This window comes from Canis lupus, chromosome 22, assembly GCF_048164855.1.
Source record: "Canis lupus baileyi chromosome 22, mCanLup2.hap1, whole genome shotgun sequence".
NCBI classification, from domain to species: domain Eukaryota; kingdom Metazoa; phylum Chordata; class Mammalia; order Carnivora; family Canidae; genus Canis; species Canis lupus.
The window spans coordinates 48800375-48815977 of NC_132859.1; the positions used below are offsets into that span (position 1 = coordinate 48800375).

Sequence of the window (15603 nt, forward strand, 5' to 3'; positions counted from 1 at the left end):
TGTCTGAGGGGTCCGCGCCTGTCTGAGGGGTCCGCGCCTGTCTGAGGGGGTCTGCGCCTGTCTGAGGGGTCCGCGCCTGTCTGAGGGGTCCGCGCCTGTCTGAGGGGGTCCGCGCCTGTCTGAGGGGGTCCGCGCCTGTCTGAGGGGTCCGCGCCTGTCTGAGGGGGTCTGCGCCTGTCTGAGGGGGTCCGCGCCTGTCTGAGGGGGTCCGTGCCTGTCTGAGGGGTCCGCGCCTGTCTGAGGGGTCCGCGCCTGTCTGAGGGGGTCCGCGCCTGTCTGAGGGGTCCGCGCCTGTCTGAGGGGGTCCGCGCCTGTCTGAGGGGGTCTGCGCCTGTCTGAGGGGGTCCGCGCCTGTCTGAGGGGTCCGCGCCTGTCTGAGGGGTCCGCGCCTGTCTGAGGGGGTCCGCGCCTGTCTGAGGGGTCCGCGCCTGTCTGAGGGGGTCCGCGCCTGTCTGAGGGGTCCGCGCCTGTCTGAGGGGTCCGCGCCTGTCTGAGGGGGTCTGCGCCTGTCTGAGGGGTCTGCGCCTGTCTGAGGGGGTCTGTGCCTGTCTGAGGGGTCCGCGCCTGTCTGAGGGGGTCCGCGCCTGTCTGAGGGGTCCGCGCCTGTCTGAGGGGGTCCGCGCCTGTCTGAGGGGTCTGCGCCTGTCTGAGGGGTCCGCGCCTGTCTGAGGGGGTCCGCGCCTGTCTGAGGGGGTCCGCGCCTGTCTGAGGGGGTCTGCGCCTGTCTGAGGGGGTGTGCGCCTGTCTGAGGGGTGTGCGCCTGTCTGAGGGGTCCGCGCCTGTCTGAGGGGGTCCGCGCCTGTCTGAGGGGGTCCGCGCCTGTCTGAGGGGGTCCGCGCCTGTCTGAGGGGTCCGCGCCTGTCTGAGGGGGTCCGCGCCTGTCTGAGGGGTCCGCGCCTGTCTGAGGGGTCCGCGCCTGTCTGAGGGGGTCTGCGCCTGTCTGAGGGGTCCGCGCCTGTCTGAGGGGTCCGCGCCTGTCTGAGGGGGTCCGCGCCTGTCTGAGGGGGTCCGCGCCTGTCTGAGGGGTCCGCGCCTGTCTGAGGGGGTCTGCGCCTGTCTGAGGGGGTCCGCGCCTGTCTGAGGGGGTCCGTGCCTGTCTGAGGGGTCCGCGCCTGTCTGAGGGGTCCGCGCCTGTCTGAGGGGGTCCGCGCCTGTCTGAGGGGTCCGCGCCTGTCTGAGGGGGTCCGCGCCTGTCTGAGGGGGTCTGCGCCTGTCTGAGGGGGTCCGCGCCTGTCTGAGGGGTCCGCGCCTGTCTGAGGGGTCCGCGCCTGTCTGAGGGGGTCCGCGCCTGTCTGAGGGGTCCGCGCCTGTCTGAGGGGGTCCGCGCCTGTCTGAGGGGTCCGCGCCTGTCTGAGGGGTCCGCGCCTGTCTGAGGGGGTCTGCGCCTGTCTGAGGGGGTCCGCGCCTGTCTGAGGGGGTCTGTGCCTGTCTGAGGGGTCCGCGCCTGTCTGAGGGGTCCGCGCCTGTCTGAGGGGGTCCGCGCCTGTCTGAGGGGTCCGCGCCTGTCTGAGGGGTCTGCGCCTGTCTGAGGGGGTCCGCGCCTGTCTGAGGGGTCTGCGCCTGTCTGAGGGGGTCTGCGCCTGTCTGAGGGGGTCCGCGCCTGTCTGAGGGGTCCGCGCCTGTCTGAGGGGTCCGAGCCTGTCTGAGGGGGTCCGAGCCTGTCTGAGGGGGTCCGCGCCTGTCTGAGGGGTCTGCGCCTGTCTGAGGGGGTCCGCGCCTGTCTGAGGGGTCTGCGCCTGTCTGAGGGGGTCTGCGCCTGTCTGAGGGGGTCCGCGCCTGTCTGAGGGGGTCCGCGCCTGTCTGAGGGGTCCGCGCCTGTCTGAGGGGTCTGCGCCTGTCTGAGGGGGTCCGCGCCTGTCTGAGGGGTCCGCGCCTGTCTGAGGGGGTCCGCGCCTGTCTGAGGGGTCCGCGCCTGTCTGAGGGGGTCCGCGCCTGTCTGAGGGGGTCTGCGCCTGTCTGAGGGGTCCGCGCCTGTCTGAGGGGGTCCGCGCCTGTCTGAGGGGTCCGCGCCTGTCTGAGGGGTCCGCGCCTGTCTGAGGGGGTCTGCGCCTGTCTGAGGGGGTCCGCGCCTGTCTGAGGGGGTCTGTGCCTGTCTGAGGGGTCCGCGCCTGTCTGAGGGGTCCGCGCCTGTCTGAGGGGGTCTGCGCCTGTCTGAGGGGGTCCGCGCCTGTCTGAGGGGTCCGCGCCTGTCTGAGGGGTCCGCGCCTGTCTGAGGGGGTCCGAGCCTGTCTGAGGGGTCCGAGCCTGTCTGAGGGGGTCCGCGCCTGTCTGAGGGGTCCGCGCCTGTCTGAGGGGTCCGCGCCTGTCTGAGGGGGTCCGCGCCTGTCTGAGGGGTCCGCGCCTGTCTGAGGGGTCCGCGCCTGTCTGAGGGGGTCCGCGCCTGTCTGAGGGGGTCCGCGCCTGTCTGAGGGGGTCTGTGCCTGTCTGAGGGGTCCGCGCCTGTCTGAGGGGTCCGCGCCTGTCTGAGGGGGTCTGCGCCTGTCTGAGGGGGTCCGCGCCTGTCTGAGGGGTCCGCGCCTGTCTGAGGGGTCCGCGCCTGTCTGAGGGGGTCCGCGCCTGTCTGAGGGGTCCGCGCCTGTCTGAGGGGTCCGCGCCTGTCTGAGGGGGTCTGTGCCTGTCTGAGGGGGTCTGCGCCTGTCTGAGGGGGTCCGCGCCTGTCTGAGGGGTCCGCGCCTGTCTGAGGGGTCCGAGCCTGTCTGAGGGGGTCCGAGCCTGTCTGAGGGGGTCCGCGCCTGTCTGAGGGGTCCGCGCCTGTCTGAGGGGTCCGCGCCTGTCTGAGGGGGTCTGTGCCTGTCTGAGGGGTGTGCGCCTGTCTGAGGGGTCCGCGCCTGTCTGAGGGGGTCCGCGCCTGTCTGAGGGGTCCGTTCCGAGTCTGCACGGGCGTCCACGCGGCCGCTGTGTGTCCAGTTAACGAACAGCATCGCCGGAGGCGGGAGGGCGAGGGGCGAGCCGGGAGGAAAAGCTCGGCGAGCCTGGGCTCAGCAGGGCTCCGCCCGGGCCGCCCCCTCCCGACGTCTGGACCCGGACTGGACTTTCCTCGCGGCCCACGAGCTCGGGTTCGCGTCAGGCATCCACTGTGCCACGGGCCAGACCGCGTCCCTCCCGGTGACTAAGAGAGGGATTTCAGAAAATGACTTCTTTCCTCCCGAGGCAAGAGCAAAGACCACACGAGGCCATTTCCTATTTGTGTCATCTGACGGAGGCTACATTGCTCGGTGGGGAAACAATGAAAAAACCCAAGCTCAGATGAGCACTCAACAATCTCACTCTGAATAAACTGAGCCTGCTGAGAAGCGGAGGCTGCCGAGTCGACGGAGACCGAAGGAGACACGTGAAGGGGGCGGGGGCGGGGGCGGGGGGCGGGGGCCGAGGGCCGGGGCGGGGGGCGGGGGGCGAGGGCGAGGGCGGGGGCGGGGGGCGAGGGCGGGGGCGGGCAGCTCCGGGCCCGCCCCCCGCGCCTCGCTGGCCTCGAGGAGGCGCCCTGCAGTCGCCCGGCGGCTTCCGGGAAAGCTCTGCGCGCGGGACCCCGGGACTCCCACGGGGAAGTGGGAACACGGGAGCGCACGGAGAATGGCACGTGGAGTCCACAGCACCAGTGCTCGTGGCGGCCCCACCCGGGAAGCGACTCCGGTGCTCAGCGGCCGACGAACGGGCAGACGTCCCGGCCCCTGAGCGCGGGCGGGACGGGCGCCCCTCGAGCCCTCGCCGCCACGTGCGAGAAGGCAGGCCCCGAAGGCTGCGCGCTGCCGTCGCCGGCACAGGAAACCCCGGACGGGGCGGGCCGGAGGCGCAGCAAACGCAGCCGGTGCCTGGGGCGGCAGTGGGAGCGCAGGCTTCCCGCGCGACAGACCTGTGTGCGGTGCGGTGGCCCCAGCTGGACCGCGGCAACGGCTGCACAGCTGCAGACATTTAGTGAAACACATCACACCATACCTTCATATGGGCAAATTTTATGGTATGTAAATGGCTCCTCCATAAAGCTGTCTACTTAGTTTTTAAAAGGTTTTATTTATTTATTTATGAGAGAGAGAGAGAGAGAGAATGAGCATGAGCAGGGTGAGGGGCAGAGGGAGAGGGAGGCTCCCGGCTGAGCAGAGAGCCTGATGCGGGGCTTGATCCTGGGACCCTGGAATTGACCTGAGGTGAAGACAGATGCTTAACCTACTAAGCCACCTGGGTGCCACTATTTACCTATTTACGATTTTATTTATTTGAGGGAGGGAGGGAGAGAGAGAGAGAGAATGTGTGCACAAGGGTAGGGGGAGGGTCAGAGGGAGAAGCTGATTTCCCACCGAGTGGGGAGTTGGATGCATGGCTTGATCCCTGGATCCCTACATCATGACCTGAGTTGAAGTCAGATGCTTAACAGATTGAGCCACCCAGGCACCCCTGATAGAGCTATTTACTTTTTTCTTTTTTTAAAGATTTTATTTATTTGAGAGAGAGTGTGAGCACAAGTGGGGGGAGGGAAAGAGGGAGAGGGAGAAGTAGATTCCCTGCTGAGCAGGGAGCCCAATGTGAGGCTTGGTCCCAGGACCCTGGGATCATGACCTGAGCTGAAATCAAGAGTCAGATGTCTTTTTTTTTTTTTAATATTTTATTTATTTATTCATTAGAGACACACACCGAGAGAGGCAGAGACACAGGCAGAGGGAGAAGCAGGCTCCATGCAGGGAGCCCAGTGTGGGACTCGATCCCAGGACCCAGGATCATGCCGTGGGCCAAAGGCAGATGCTCAACCACTGAGCCACCCAGACGTCCCTCAAGAGTCAGACACTTAACCAACTGAGCTACCCAGGCACCCCCATACGTTTTTTTTTTTTAAAGATTTGTATTTCTTTGAGAGAGAGAAAGAGGGAGCACATACAAGTGTGAGCAGGGGGAGAGGCAGGGGGTGGAGGAAGAGGGAAAATTTCAACCACTCCCTGCTGAGTGCTGAGCGTAACATGAGGCTTGATCCCAGGACCCTGGGATCATGACCTGAGCTGAAACCAAGAGTCTGTTGCTTAACTGACTGAGCCATCCCGCTGCTCCAAGGTGCAATGGCATCACAGCTGGCACCTGCGTGGCTCAGTCAGTTGAGTGTCTGCCTTTGGCTCAGGTCTGATCCCAGGGCCTGGGATCTATCCCTATATCAGACTCCCTGCTCAGCAGAGAGTCTGCTTCTCCCTCTCCTTCTGCTCCTCCCACCCCCCACTTGTACTCAGGCTCTCTCTCTCTCAAATAAATAAAATCTTTTTTTTTATTAAGATTTTGTTTATTTATTCATGAGAGACATGGAGAGAAAGAGGCAGAGACACAGGCAGAGGGAGAAGCAGGCCCCACGCAGGGAGTCGGACGTGGGACTCGATCATCCGAGGTCTCTAGAACCACCCCTGGGCTGAAGGCAGTGCTAAACCGCTGAGCCACCAGGGCTGCCCTCAAATAAATAAAATCTTAAAAAAAAAAAAAAAAAAAGAATGGTATCATAGGTGAAATGTATGCCTCTCTGAGGTGGTCTGGAGAGCTGGATGGGACATGGAATCCAGGGTGGTACAATCTACGTTATCAAGAGCTGGTTTTCCAGAACACAACACCTTGGACAAGGGATGTCAGGGTGCTGTAGAAGGGATTCCCTCACACTGACCAAACACTCGCTTTGGATGGAGACAGACTCGACTGGAATCCAACCCCGCCTCTCATGAAATTTTCAATATTTTCATCTGTCAGATGGACTTGCTGCTGCCTGAGTGTGGTTCTGAAGATGGGGATAGAATGGAAGAACACATTCTCGCAAGGAAACCCCACTTCACCACCCTTGTCTTCTGGAGCCTTGACAGGCTGTGTCTGGGACAGTGGAGGCAATTGCCAACCCACATGATGTTTTATTAGGAACGATCTCACATTTCTTTCCAGAGCTTATAGCTGGGCACAGTCCTGGAGTATCATTTTATAAGTTGTTAGTAACTAGCAATGAAAGGAGGAGTAAAGTAATGAGAACATGAGTCCACGCAGACCCTCCTTCGCCCTGCGATATGCCTTAAACATCAAGTGCAGAACATCTAGACAAAAATGCTATGGAAAATGGTCCTAAATAAAGTTCTGGTCTCAGTTTGTCTCAACCCCGGGCGGCCTCCTACAGCTGGCTCAGTCAGCCAGAGCTTTGGTACTCCCTGGTGAGTCTCACATGTTTGTTATCAGTCTCAATGAGACAGGGAAAACAACTAGCATGAAAATATGTTGTAGATTAGTATCAAAAATCTTTCCTTTCTTCCTCCTTTAAAAACATTTACATCTTTTCTGTAAAGGATTTAAAACATGGGTGAGCAAAAAAGAAAAAGCAAACTCTCGAATGCTTACCACCCAGATACAATCAAGGAACACTTTGGTGTGTGTTGTTTCAGTCCTTTCCCGTGGGAACATAAGCATATATTGGTATTATGTGTGCAGTGTGTGCCTGGACGCCTGCACCAGACTACGTGGCTTCAAATCCTGTCTCCGCCATTTACAGCTGTGTGGCTGGGTAAATCAGGGAAGATGATGATGCATTTCCTCAGTTCTTGTGAGGGACCAGTAAATCAAACATATACTATGCTCAGAACCGGGCATGGTATCAGACAAGAGCTCAACAAATGAGAGCTACTGCCCCATGGCAGGACATGCATAGTCTGCAGTCACACGTCCTTATATATCCATGTATGTACCCTCACTCACGTGTAGGGGTGTCTACCAACATTCGTTCACACCTACGTTGTGTGGATAGGTGCAGTTCTTATGTCTAAACACAGAAAGCAGGACCGCATTTAAGTAATCTGCTTTTTTCACACAGCATATCATGAAAATATGACATATCTACATCATCAGTTTAGTGGCCACATAGTTGTCCCCCTGTGCAGAGGTGCCAGACTATGTACAGCCTCCAGGCTGGTCATTTAGGTTTTTGCATAATGGCTTTGAGTTGTATTTATGGGCCACCTAGTAGACATCACAGAAACACAAAAGGAAGTCAAATGAGGATCAGAGAAGTAGTAGTCCACTAGATCAAACCAAGACGATTTTCCATTCCTTTGAACCGCAGTTAGTGAAGTGGCTTATTCGACCCACTCAAGTCTAGTTATGATTTAAATCAGAGCCTATAATTTAATATCTGCTCAACATGCAAAACAGTATCATCATTTGAATACAAATTTTATTTAACAGAAAGACAACATGATTCCTCCAAAATAAAAATCAGGAACACCTTCAAAGCTTCCATTCCAAACTGTGTGCCACTGCCCTCATCATGCATTCATGGTGGCCCCTGCCAGTGGAGGCTTGGGCACTACCAGGCTGCCTGGAAACCTCAGGAGAAAATGCACACTCTAAATCTATTTTCCAGTTGAACTTTCCAGTGAGTGTTGGCATTACACAGGGGGATAGGTGAGGTACGTGCAAGGCTGAAACTCCAACGGGTCACAGTGTTTCATCATCAGACATAGTCCAGTCTCAAGTCTCGATGGGACAGGTCTGGAGGGGGATGACCAGGGGTTGGAGGGGCACCGATAACCGGCCTGTCCACAAACTCCACGGTGCACACTTCTGGGCCACTGTCACCACAGGGCGCGTGCTCCAGTTCCAGCACCATGATGGTGTTTGGGGTTGATGTCACCAGGATGTGCCGTGGCACAAACAAAGTCATCTGGGGGCCCCGTGCTGGCCAATATCGACCGAGGTTAAAGCCATTAATCCACACCTGACCCTGAGAGAGAGGGAGAGAGAAAACCATCAATCCCAGCTGTACTGACAGTCCTGAGGAGTCTGATGCACGGGGCAGGAGAGGCAGGAAATGCCCTCATCAAGGCACTCTCTGGCCACAGACCAGGCCTGACACCCAGGCTCCCACCAGTGTTGGTTCCTCTACCCTGCTGAGATGACTGGCCAAGTTGGGCAGGGGCTGGAAGGCAGAAAAAAACAAAAAGTTGCCCCAAATCCCTGTTCCTGCCTCAGGAGAATATATGTTCAGTTCTTCTGACTGGTCAATATTGTACAGTACTGGACGGCACTGTGGCAGTTTCACCAGGTTTCTGAATGCTGTCCTGGGTCCCGGGGGCCTGCTGCCCCCATATGCCAGCCCTTCACTGACTTCACACAGAGGAGAACTGCAGAGCTGTCCCCCAAGATGGTGAGCTTTCCTCCTTCGCTCCCCTTCCCAGAGGCAAGTTTTAACCATGTTGTCTGCATGCACGGGATGAGCACATGCCCATCTGCAGCAGCTTGGGAACATGGGTTCCAGGAGCCACTGTCAAACATGGTGGGAAGGCCATGCTTGCTACCAGGAGCAGACATGATCCTACATACTTCCAAGGCCATTTCTGCAAGTAGGAACTCCCTCCCTCATAAAACTGAGAGCTAAGAAACCCCTAAAGAATAGGGTCCCCGTTTGGGTTTGTCTACACAGCTTTCACTACACGGGCTAGGGTTTGCTCACAGGCAGGACTTAACAGTTGGATGAACAAGTTGCATATTCTATTACAAAGTGTGTGGGGAGGGATCACACATGAGAAAGACAGAAAATATGAATATATGGAGATGAAGGAAGGAAGGAAGGAATAGAGGTGAAGGAGGGAGAAGTAAAGAGACTGCTATCCACAGTGGCCTGAATATACTGGGGCTGCCCTGGAGGTGCAGCCATGGTGTCACCTGCTGAGCCCTGACATCACCGTCCCTCGGCATCCTTCATGATACAGCTGCAGTCACTCACCTAGAGTGACTCAGTTGCTCACCTTGAGTATTTTTCAGCCTCCAGATGTCCCTTTTAGTGTCACTCCCTTTGAATGTCCTCCCTGGGTTCAAATCTTAGTCCTGCTACTTCCTGGCTACCAGACCTCAGACAGGTCCCACCCACGCTGGGGACTGGGGCCAGGAGAAGGGGGCAGTGCTGTCCAGTGGGCCGCATAGTGGCTGGATCCGGCCAGGGCCCAGGGAGTAGCAGTGCTCCTCACATTAACATAAAAAAGATCTTGGCACTCAGAGGCCTAGAAAAGGAGGCCAGTGATTGAAAACCATCTGTCTGTTGAATTAAGTCATTTAGAGAAAGGATGACAGTTTCACGATTCTCAGAACTATTTTACTCTTGTTTTTACCGCGGGATATGCTATCTCAATCCTTCCTACAAGGCATCGGCAATGACAGCCTTATCAGGTTTTTATCAGCTGAAGATCTGCCGGCACCTTGTTTTTGCAGCCGAAGAGAAGAGCAGCACTTTACTTTCGAGGCCCAGGGGGAGATGAGTTCAAAGGGGGAGCAGTGGGGGGGGCTCTGAGCAGCGCACACGAGGGGTGGCCTGTGCACACATGCTTTCCCAAATGTCTTGACCAAAGCCAAGCCAACTCCCAACCCAAAGACCCAAAGACGAGGGAGATGATGTGGAGGACTGATCCCTTCTCTTGCTTAAAATTCCCTCTTTTGAGTAGCTAAGGGACTGTCCCTCACATCCCTTGTGCCAAACTGGAAAGCTCGGAACCATTTCCCTGAATCCCCTTTGCCAGAGGGTTTGGGGTTAAAGTTGGTCAAAAGAGGACCCTGCCTGAGATTGGGCATGTGGAAGGGAAGCTGAGGCCATTGCTCCTGGAGGGTTGTCTCAGACACATGGCTGATGGAACCAGGGGCATCTGAGCCTATCCTCGGTCCTCCGTGTCTGGTTCATCTTCCTAAATGCTGCCTTGCAGACATGCTGCCTCACCAGGCAATAGTGCCAAAGCCCTCCTTGTGAGCTCCCCAAAGTACCACTCTGGCAGCTAGACTTGCTTCTGAGAGCCCCCGGGCCAGCTTGACCAACATGGCAAGGCTGCTTAGTGATATAACTCTGGGATGGGGGAAAACTAGAGGGGGTGTGCAAGGTGAGATGCCCACATACTGGAGAACTATCTGGGTGGGCGAGGAGGCAGAGTTCATACAGGAGCAGAAGGCCCTCAGTAGGCCACAGGTGATCATTTGGGGTAGAAAAGAATAACTAGAGTAGGAGGTGCTGTGTCCGGAATTAAGGAAGCAGTTAGGAGAAAAATCCTATCCACCTTGATCAGCAATGAGGAGTGACGGTCTGGGGTCATGCCTGCCTGTCACAGTGCAGCCTGTGGAGATATGAGTATTCCCTAGTAGGAGTGAGACCTCACACAAATGTGCGATGAGCTACAAAAGTAGAAGTTGGAGAGAAGCTAGGGACTCAAAGGTAGACCACCTTGCTGCTGGGCAGAGCCTCGGTTCTAGAGTTTATCAAAGAAGTGTGGGGACCTGTGAGGAGGCTGCAGGAGTCTGAGACAGCATTGATCATGACTTTCTCTAGAAGACTAATAAAGCTATTAGATTTCTCTAATAGAGCTGTCAGGGCAGAGAGAATCGGAGACACTGTAGTCTGACAGTGTGGCCTTGGTTAATTCTAGAAAGCTATGAACTTCTTCAGGACAAAAATGTCTCTCCACTCCCAGCTCCTAACAGAATGGGCCTTAAGTGAAGTTTAAGGTGGCTTGGTTGCCCTTCCAGGACCGGAGAAAAGCATTTGTAAAGAACCTCCAAGGAATCTTGAAAGAATAGGTTACAGGCCCACAGCTCTGAAGCACTGCAGTTCAATAGAGCTTTTTGCAATGATGGAATGTTCCACATAGCCCAACGTGGCAGCTGTGTGCACATGGCAGTGGCTACCAAGGGCATGACATGTGGCTAATGTGAAGAGGAACTGAATTTTCACTTTTCATCAATTTATATTTAAACATCAACAGCCACGTGTGGCTAGCACAGCTGTGGAACGGCGAGGTACCTGGCATTTCATTGTCAGACCACAACATCTCTGCTGCAAAATGAAAATCAGACGATTTTTGTGCGATCTTGCCTCCGACCTCCTCCCCAGACCCCTGTGCCTACTTCCTTCCCATCCCGTCTGCGCTACCGTCCCCCTTGCCCACTCAGATCCCCACGGAACTCCTCCCTGTCACCTGGATGCATCACCTTCTCCCTCCTGCAGTAACTGTTCCCAGATCCCAAGCCTTCTGATCACAGAGATCTCAACCCCACCGTCACTTACTTCCTCAGGGAACAGGAGCCATGGTCATCCTCCTCAATCCTGTGCCTTTCTGTACAGGTCACACACTATCCCCTCAGGATCTTTTTTTCCTCCTACTTATTGTCATTGTTTGACATTTGTATCATTTGTTTGATTATTAGCTTATCTGCTCTTTCCAGCATAGAGTCTATGAAGGGAAAACTTTGTCCATCTTGTTCGCAATGAGACTCCCAGCACTCAGAAGAGTGATACTCAGTATATAATCTAATGGCACCTATTAGGGAAGACTGGCTGATAATTAATTCTGCCTGGGAAGAGATTCAAGGAAGGGGTGACTTGAAGTCCTACTGAAAGAATATTCCACGCTCTTCTGCTCCCACCTTAAGAACCTTAAGAATTTTAGAGAATCCTGTTCACTGGAAGAAAAATAAAATATTTGCATTCCTCCTTGATTAGCACTGTGATTTTTTAGTTGTAAAAAATTACTTTAAAAGAATCATGTTTAAAAAGATTCTATTAGGGATCCCTGGGTGGCGCAGCGGTTTGGCGCCTGCCTTTGGCCCAGGGCGCAGTCCTGGATATCCGGGATCGAATCCCATGTCAGGCTCCCGGTGCGTGGAGCCTGCTTCTCCCTCTGCCTGTGTCTCTGCCTCTCTCTCTCTCACTGTGTGCCTATCATAAATAAATAAAAGTTAAAAAAAAAAAAAAAGATTCTATTAACGGGGATCCCTGGGTGGCTCAGTGGTTTGGCGTCTGCCTTCAGCAGGGGGTGGGGGTGGGGGGGGGTGGGGGGGGTGGGAAGACACCTGATCCTGGAGTCCCGGGATCGAGTCCTGCATCGGGCTCCCTGCAGGGAGCCTGCTTCTCCCTCTGCCTGTGTCTCTGCCTCTCTCTCTCTCTCTCTCTCTCTCTGTGTCTCTCATAAATAAATAAAATCTTAAAAAAATTATATTAAAAATATACTCACTCTGATTATTGTTTCTATTTAAAAAGTTATGTTAAAGTTATTGGGGGTAGGAGGAGAGTGTGCACATGTTAGTAAATGTGATATAAAAGTAGACTCACTCTCAATACAGAGAGCCCCACTGGGGCCAAACATTTCTAGGGTGAATACCAATGGCTTCTGGGGCTTCCTGGGGCTGTCCCAATTAAAATAGTTCTATGACAAAGTCTGACTTTCTCTGACCATGGCTTGACCCCTGGTGGAGTCCCCACTCTGCTATTATCACCAAGGTGATAATAGATCCAATAAATGTTAGGTTCCTGGAAATGTGTGACCTGCTTCTTTGTTAATCAGACAAATGTGTGTCTGTCTGTTTTAAAAGTTCTCTAAACACAATTCTCTCCTAAGAACTTAAAGCAAAAATTTCAATGCTGTTTTAAAGTCACAGTTTAAAATTTTTCAAATTTGCTCCAGTGTTCCTTCAAAAACAACAAACTCTGATTGAATGCTGACTTTGTCAAACTCTGAAAGAAGTCAAAGACAATTTGAGGACTTAAAGTGGAACAGACCAAGGTCCATTTCTCAAGGTTAAAAGGCTCCCATTACACACGATAAATGAGTAATTGAGATGTTAATTTGGGAGAAAGAAAAGAAAAAGAATTTTTTTAAAAAAAGGTAAAATAGGGAAGGGCTTGCTTAGATAAGATGATTAAAGAGATCTCACCACACTGCACTGCACAGAGAAAAAATTAATTCTCCCCTTGTTTTAGATCCAAAAGGGTCTACAGCTGATGTAAACCACCCTCCCTGCTTCCTCCTTGGTCTTGGAGTAATAAATAACTGTATGATCTCTCTGTATCTTATGACAGATCCAACTAGAATTAAAGCAATGAAAACATAAAACATTAGCATAAAAGATGAATCACTTCTTCCTTTTTTCAAATCCCACACATAAATTCCTTTCCTTCTGAGGCCCCAAAGTTCTAGCCCTGCTTGACCTTTTTAGGAGCACCTCATTTAACAGTGGGCATCATGCAGTCTCATGTATCTGGAACAAAGCTAAGAAATGGTGAGCAAAACCTGATTCCAGGCAGCCTTATATGTGTTACAAAATAACATGTGCTAAAAATTGCAAAGAGAACCACCCCCTTCAACTCAGAGCTTCTTTATACCTAATTTGTTTGTTACTAAAGTTTGTCACTAAATTTTTGTTACTAAATTCTTAAAACATTTTAAAATTTTATTTATTTATTTTTAAAGTAAGCTCTCTGCCCAATCTGGCGCTTGAACTCATGACCTCAAGATCAAGAGTTGCATGCTCTATAGACTGAGCCAGCCAGGCACCCTACCCTGTTTTGGTGCTAAATTAATATATATTGGTGGAAAGAAGTTTGATGATCTAGTTTCCAAGCTTATGGGACTTATGACTAGGAAACAATGAATTAGATGGAAATAGAATTTGTAGGAGGTAAAAATAACCATAAATTGAATTAGGCCAAAAAAAGTTTAAAAAGCAAATCAGATTCAGAATGAAAGCAGGGTCAGCTGTGCTAAGACTTGTGGCAGTTTGCAGAAATGGCTACAGTTCTCTGCAGCTCCCCCTGTCAAGAGACAGAATCTGTTCCTCTATCCCCTGAACCTGGCTGGTCTAGTGACTTGCTCTGGCCAAACAACATGGGAGAAGTGACTTGTGATTTCCGACTTGGGCCCTAAGAAGCCTCGCATGCTGGCATTCTTCCTTTGAACACTGCCAGGTGCCATATGAACGAGTCTGGGACAGCTTGCTGGATGATGAGAGAGACATGGCCCGATCTCCTCTGTCACCTCAGTGGACAGATAGCTAACATCCAGGAACGCAGCCTCCGTGCTGACCAGAAGGGCATGCCCAGCTGAGACCAGCAGCAGAATGGCCCTGTTTGCCAATACCTGCAGTGATGAGCTGAATGAATGGCTGTGACTTTAAACCACTAAGGTGTGATGGTTTGTTATACAGCAAAAGCTAACTGATACATATCAAGGTGCATTAGCATGCTACTTTTCAGTAAAGGAAATGATGTTTATAAACCCAATTTAAAAACCATAGAGTCATTTTCCAGTATTCAGTTCCTCTTTTACTAATCAGTCACCAGATCCTGTCAGTGCTGCCTAGTGGTGTGTGTGCCCCTCTCAGGGTGGTTGTAAATGACTCAGTAGGAGGACACACGTGAGCACCCAGCACAGTGACATGCAGTAAACTCTCAATAAATGCAGCTGCTGGTGTTATTTCTCAAGGAGGAGCCCTTCCCGCCACCCCCATTGCTACACCAAAGTCCTAGCTTCATTCCTTTTCCAGGGGCCATGTCTCCAGCAGAAGAACAGATGTCAGGGCTAATGAGGAGGAAGAGGTCTGTTTTAGATGGAGCGAGTTGGAGATGCCTGTGAGAGTGCCAACGGCAGGCCCACACTGGTGGTTGGATGTGGGTCTCTGGGTCTCAAAAGTGCTTAGTTGGAGCTGGGAATTTGGTTGCTGGTACATCCATGAGGATCACATCCCCTGGAAGTGTGAGAAGGGAGTGCAGGATCAAGTCCTAGGACTGCAGCATAGAAGCTGACAGAGAAGCCTGGAAAGGAAACCCTGGAGGAATTTCACACAGAAGTTAGAAGAGTTTCCAGGAAGGGAGTGGTTACTCACGTCAGATGTTACTTGTCAAGATGTTAAGTAAGACGAGGCTTGAGAAATGGCTGGGGGACATATCAACATGTGGGTGCTGGTGGTGTTGGTGAGAACAGCTTTGGAGGAGCGTGGGAGCAGAAGGTAGTTCCTCCCCCATGGCAATCCACTCGGAGTTAGTCCTACCGGCTGAGTCCTTTCCCAACAGCTCCAAACCTGGGACAGGTACCTCACCTCTGCATTCCCATTACAAGCACTGAATATATATGCTCTTTTTTTTTTTTTTTTTTTTTTTTTAAAGATTGTATGTAGGGGATCCCTGGGTGGCTCAGTAGTTTAGTGCTGCCTTCAGCCCAGGGCATGATCCTGGAGACCCAGGATCGAGTCCCACATGGGGCTGCCTGCATGGAGCCTGCTTCTCCCTCTGCCTGTGTCTCTGCCTCTCTCTGTGTGTCGCTCATGAATAAATAAATAAAATCATAAAAAAATAAATATTGTATGTATGTATGTATTTAGAGGGAGCGTGAGCAGAGGGAGGGGCAGAGGGAGAGAGAGAATCTCAAGTAGACTCTGCACTGAGTGTGGGGCTCATTCTTACAACCCTGAGATCATAACCTGAGCCAAAATCAAGAGTCCAATGCTTAACTGAATGAGCCATCCCAGTGCCCCTGAATACATACTTTTAACTTGCATTGCAGCCCACCTCCCAATTTGTACAGGCTTCTATGTATAGACTCAAGACCCACAGGTCGTCTATAGGATGGCCATTAGGTCTGGCAACATAGAGGAAATTATTCCACTGCACTGAATGTAGCTTTACTTATTTATTTATTTTTGCTAAGTGCCAGACTTGATGGCCATTTCCTTTTCGATGATTAGAAAGTACTTGAGGCTGAACATGTCTAAAACAGAGCTTCTGATCCCCACCAGCACCCCGCCTGCCCTGCTCCAGCCTTCCTACCTCAGACACTCACCCCTCCCATTACATGTAGCCTC

At 53.2% G+C, this 15603-nt stretch overlaps 1 protein-coding gene across 1 annotated transcript in view; it reads right to left on the reverse strand.

Annotated features, from left to right (window-relative positions):
• Window positions 1-7151: 7151 nt before the first annotated feature.
• Window positions 7152-15603, reverse strand: part of GLB1 (galactosidase beta 1) — an 81932-nt gene continuing 73480 nt past the window's right edge. Inside the window, exon 16 of the mRNA XM_072793495.1 lies at window positions 7152-7717. Within this exon, the coding sequence (XP_072649596.1) occupies window positions 7448-7717 (270 nt within the window). The 3' untranslated portion in view covers window positions 7152-7447. The remainder of the gene's footprint in view (window positions 7718-15603) is intronic.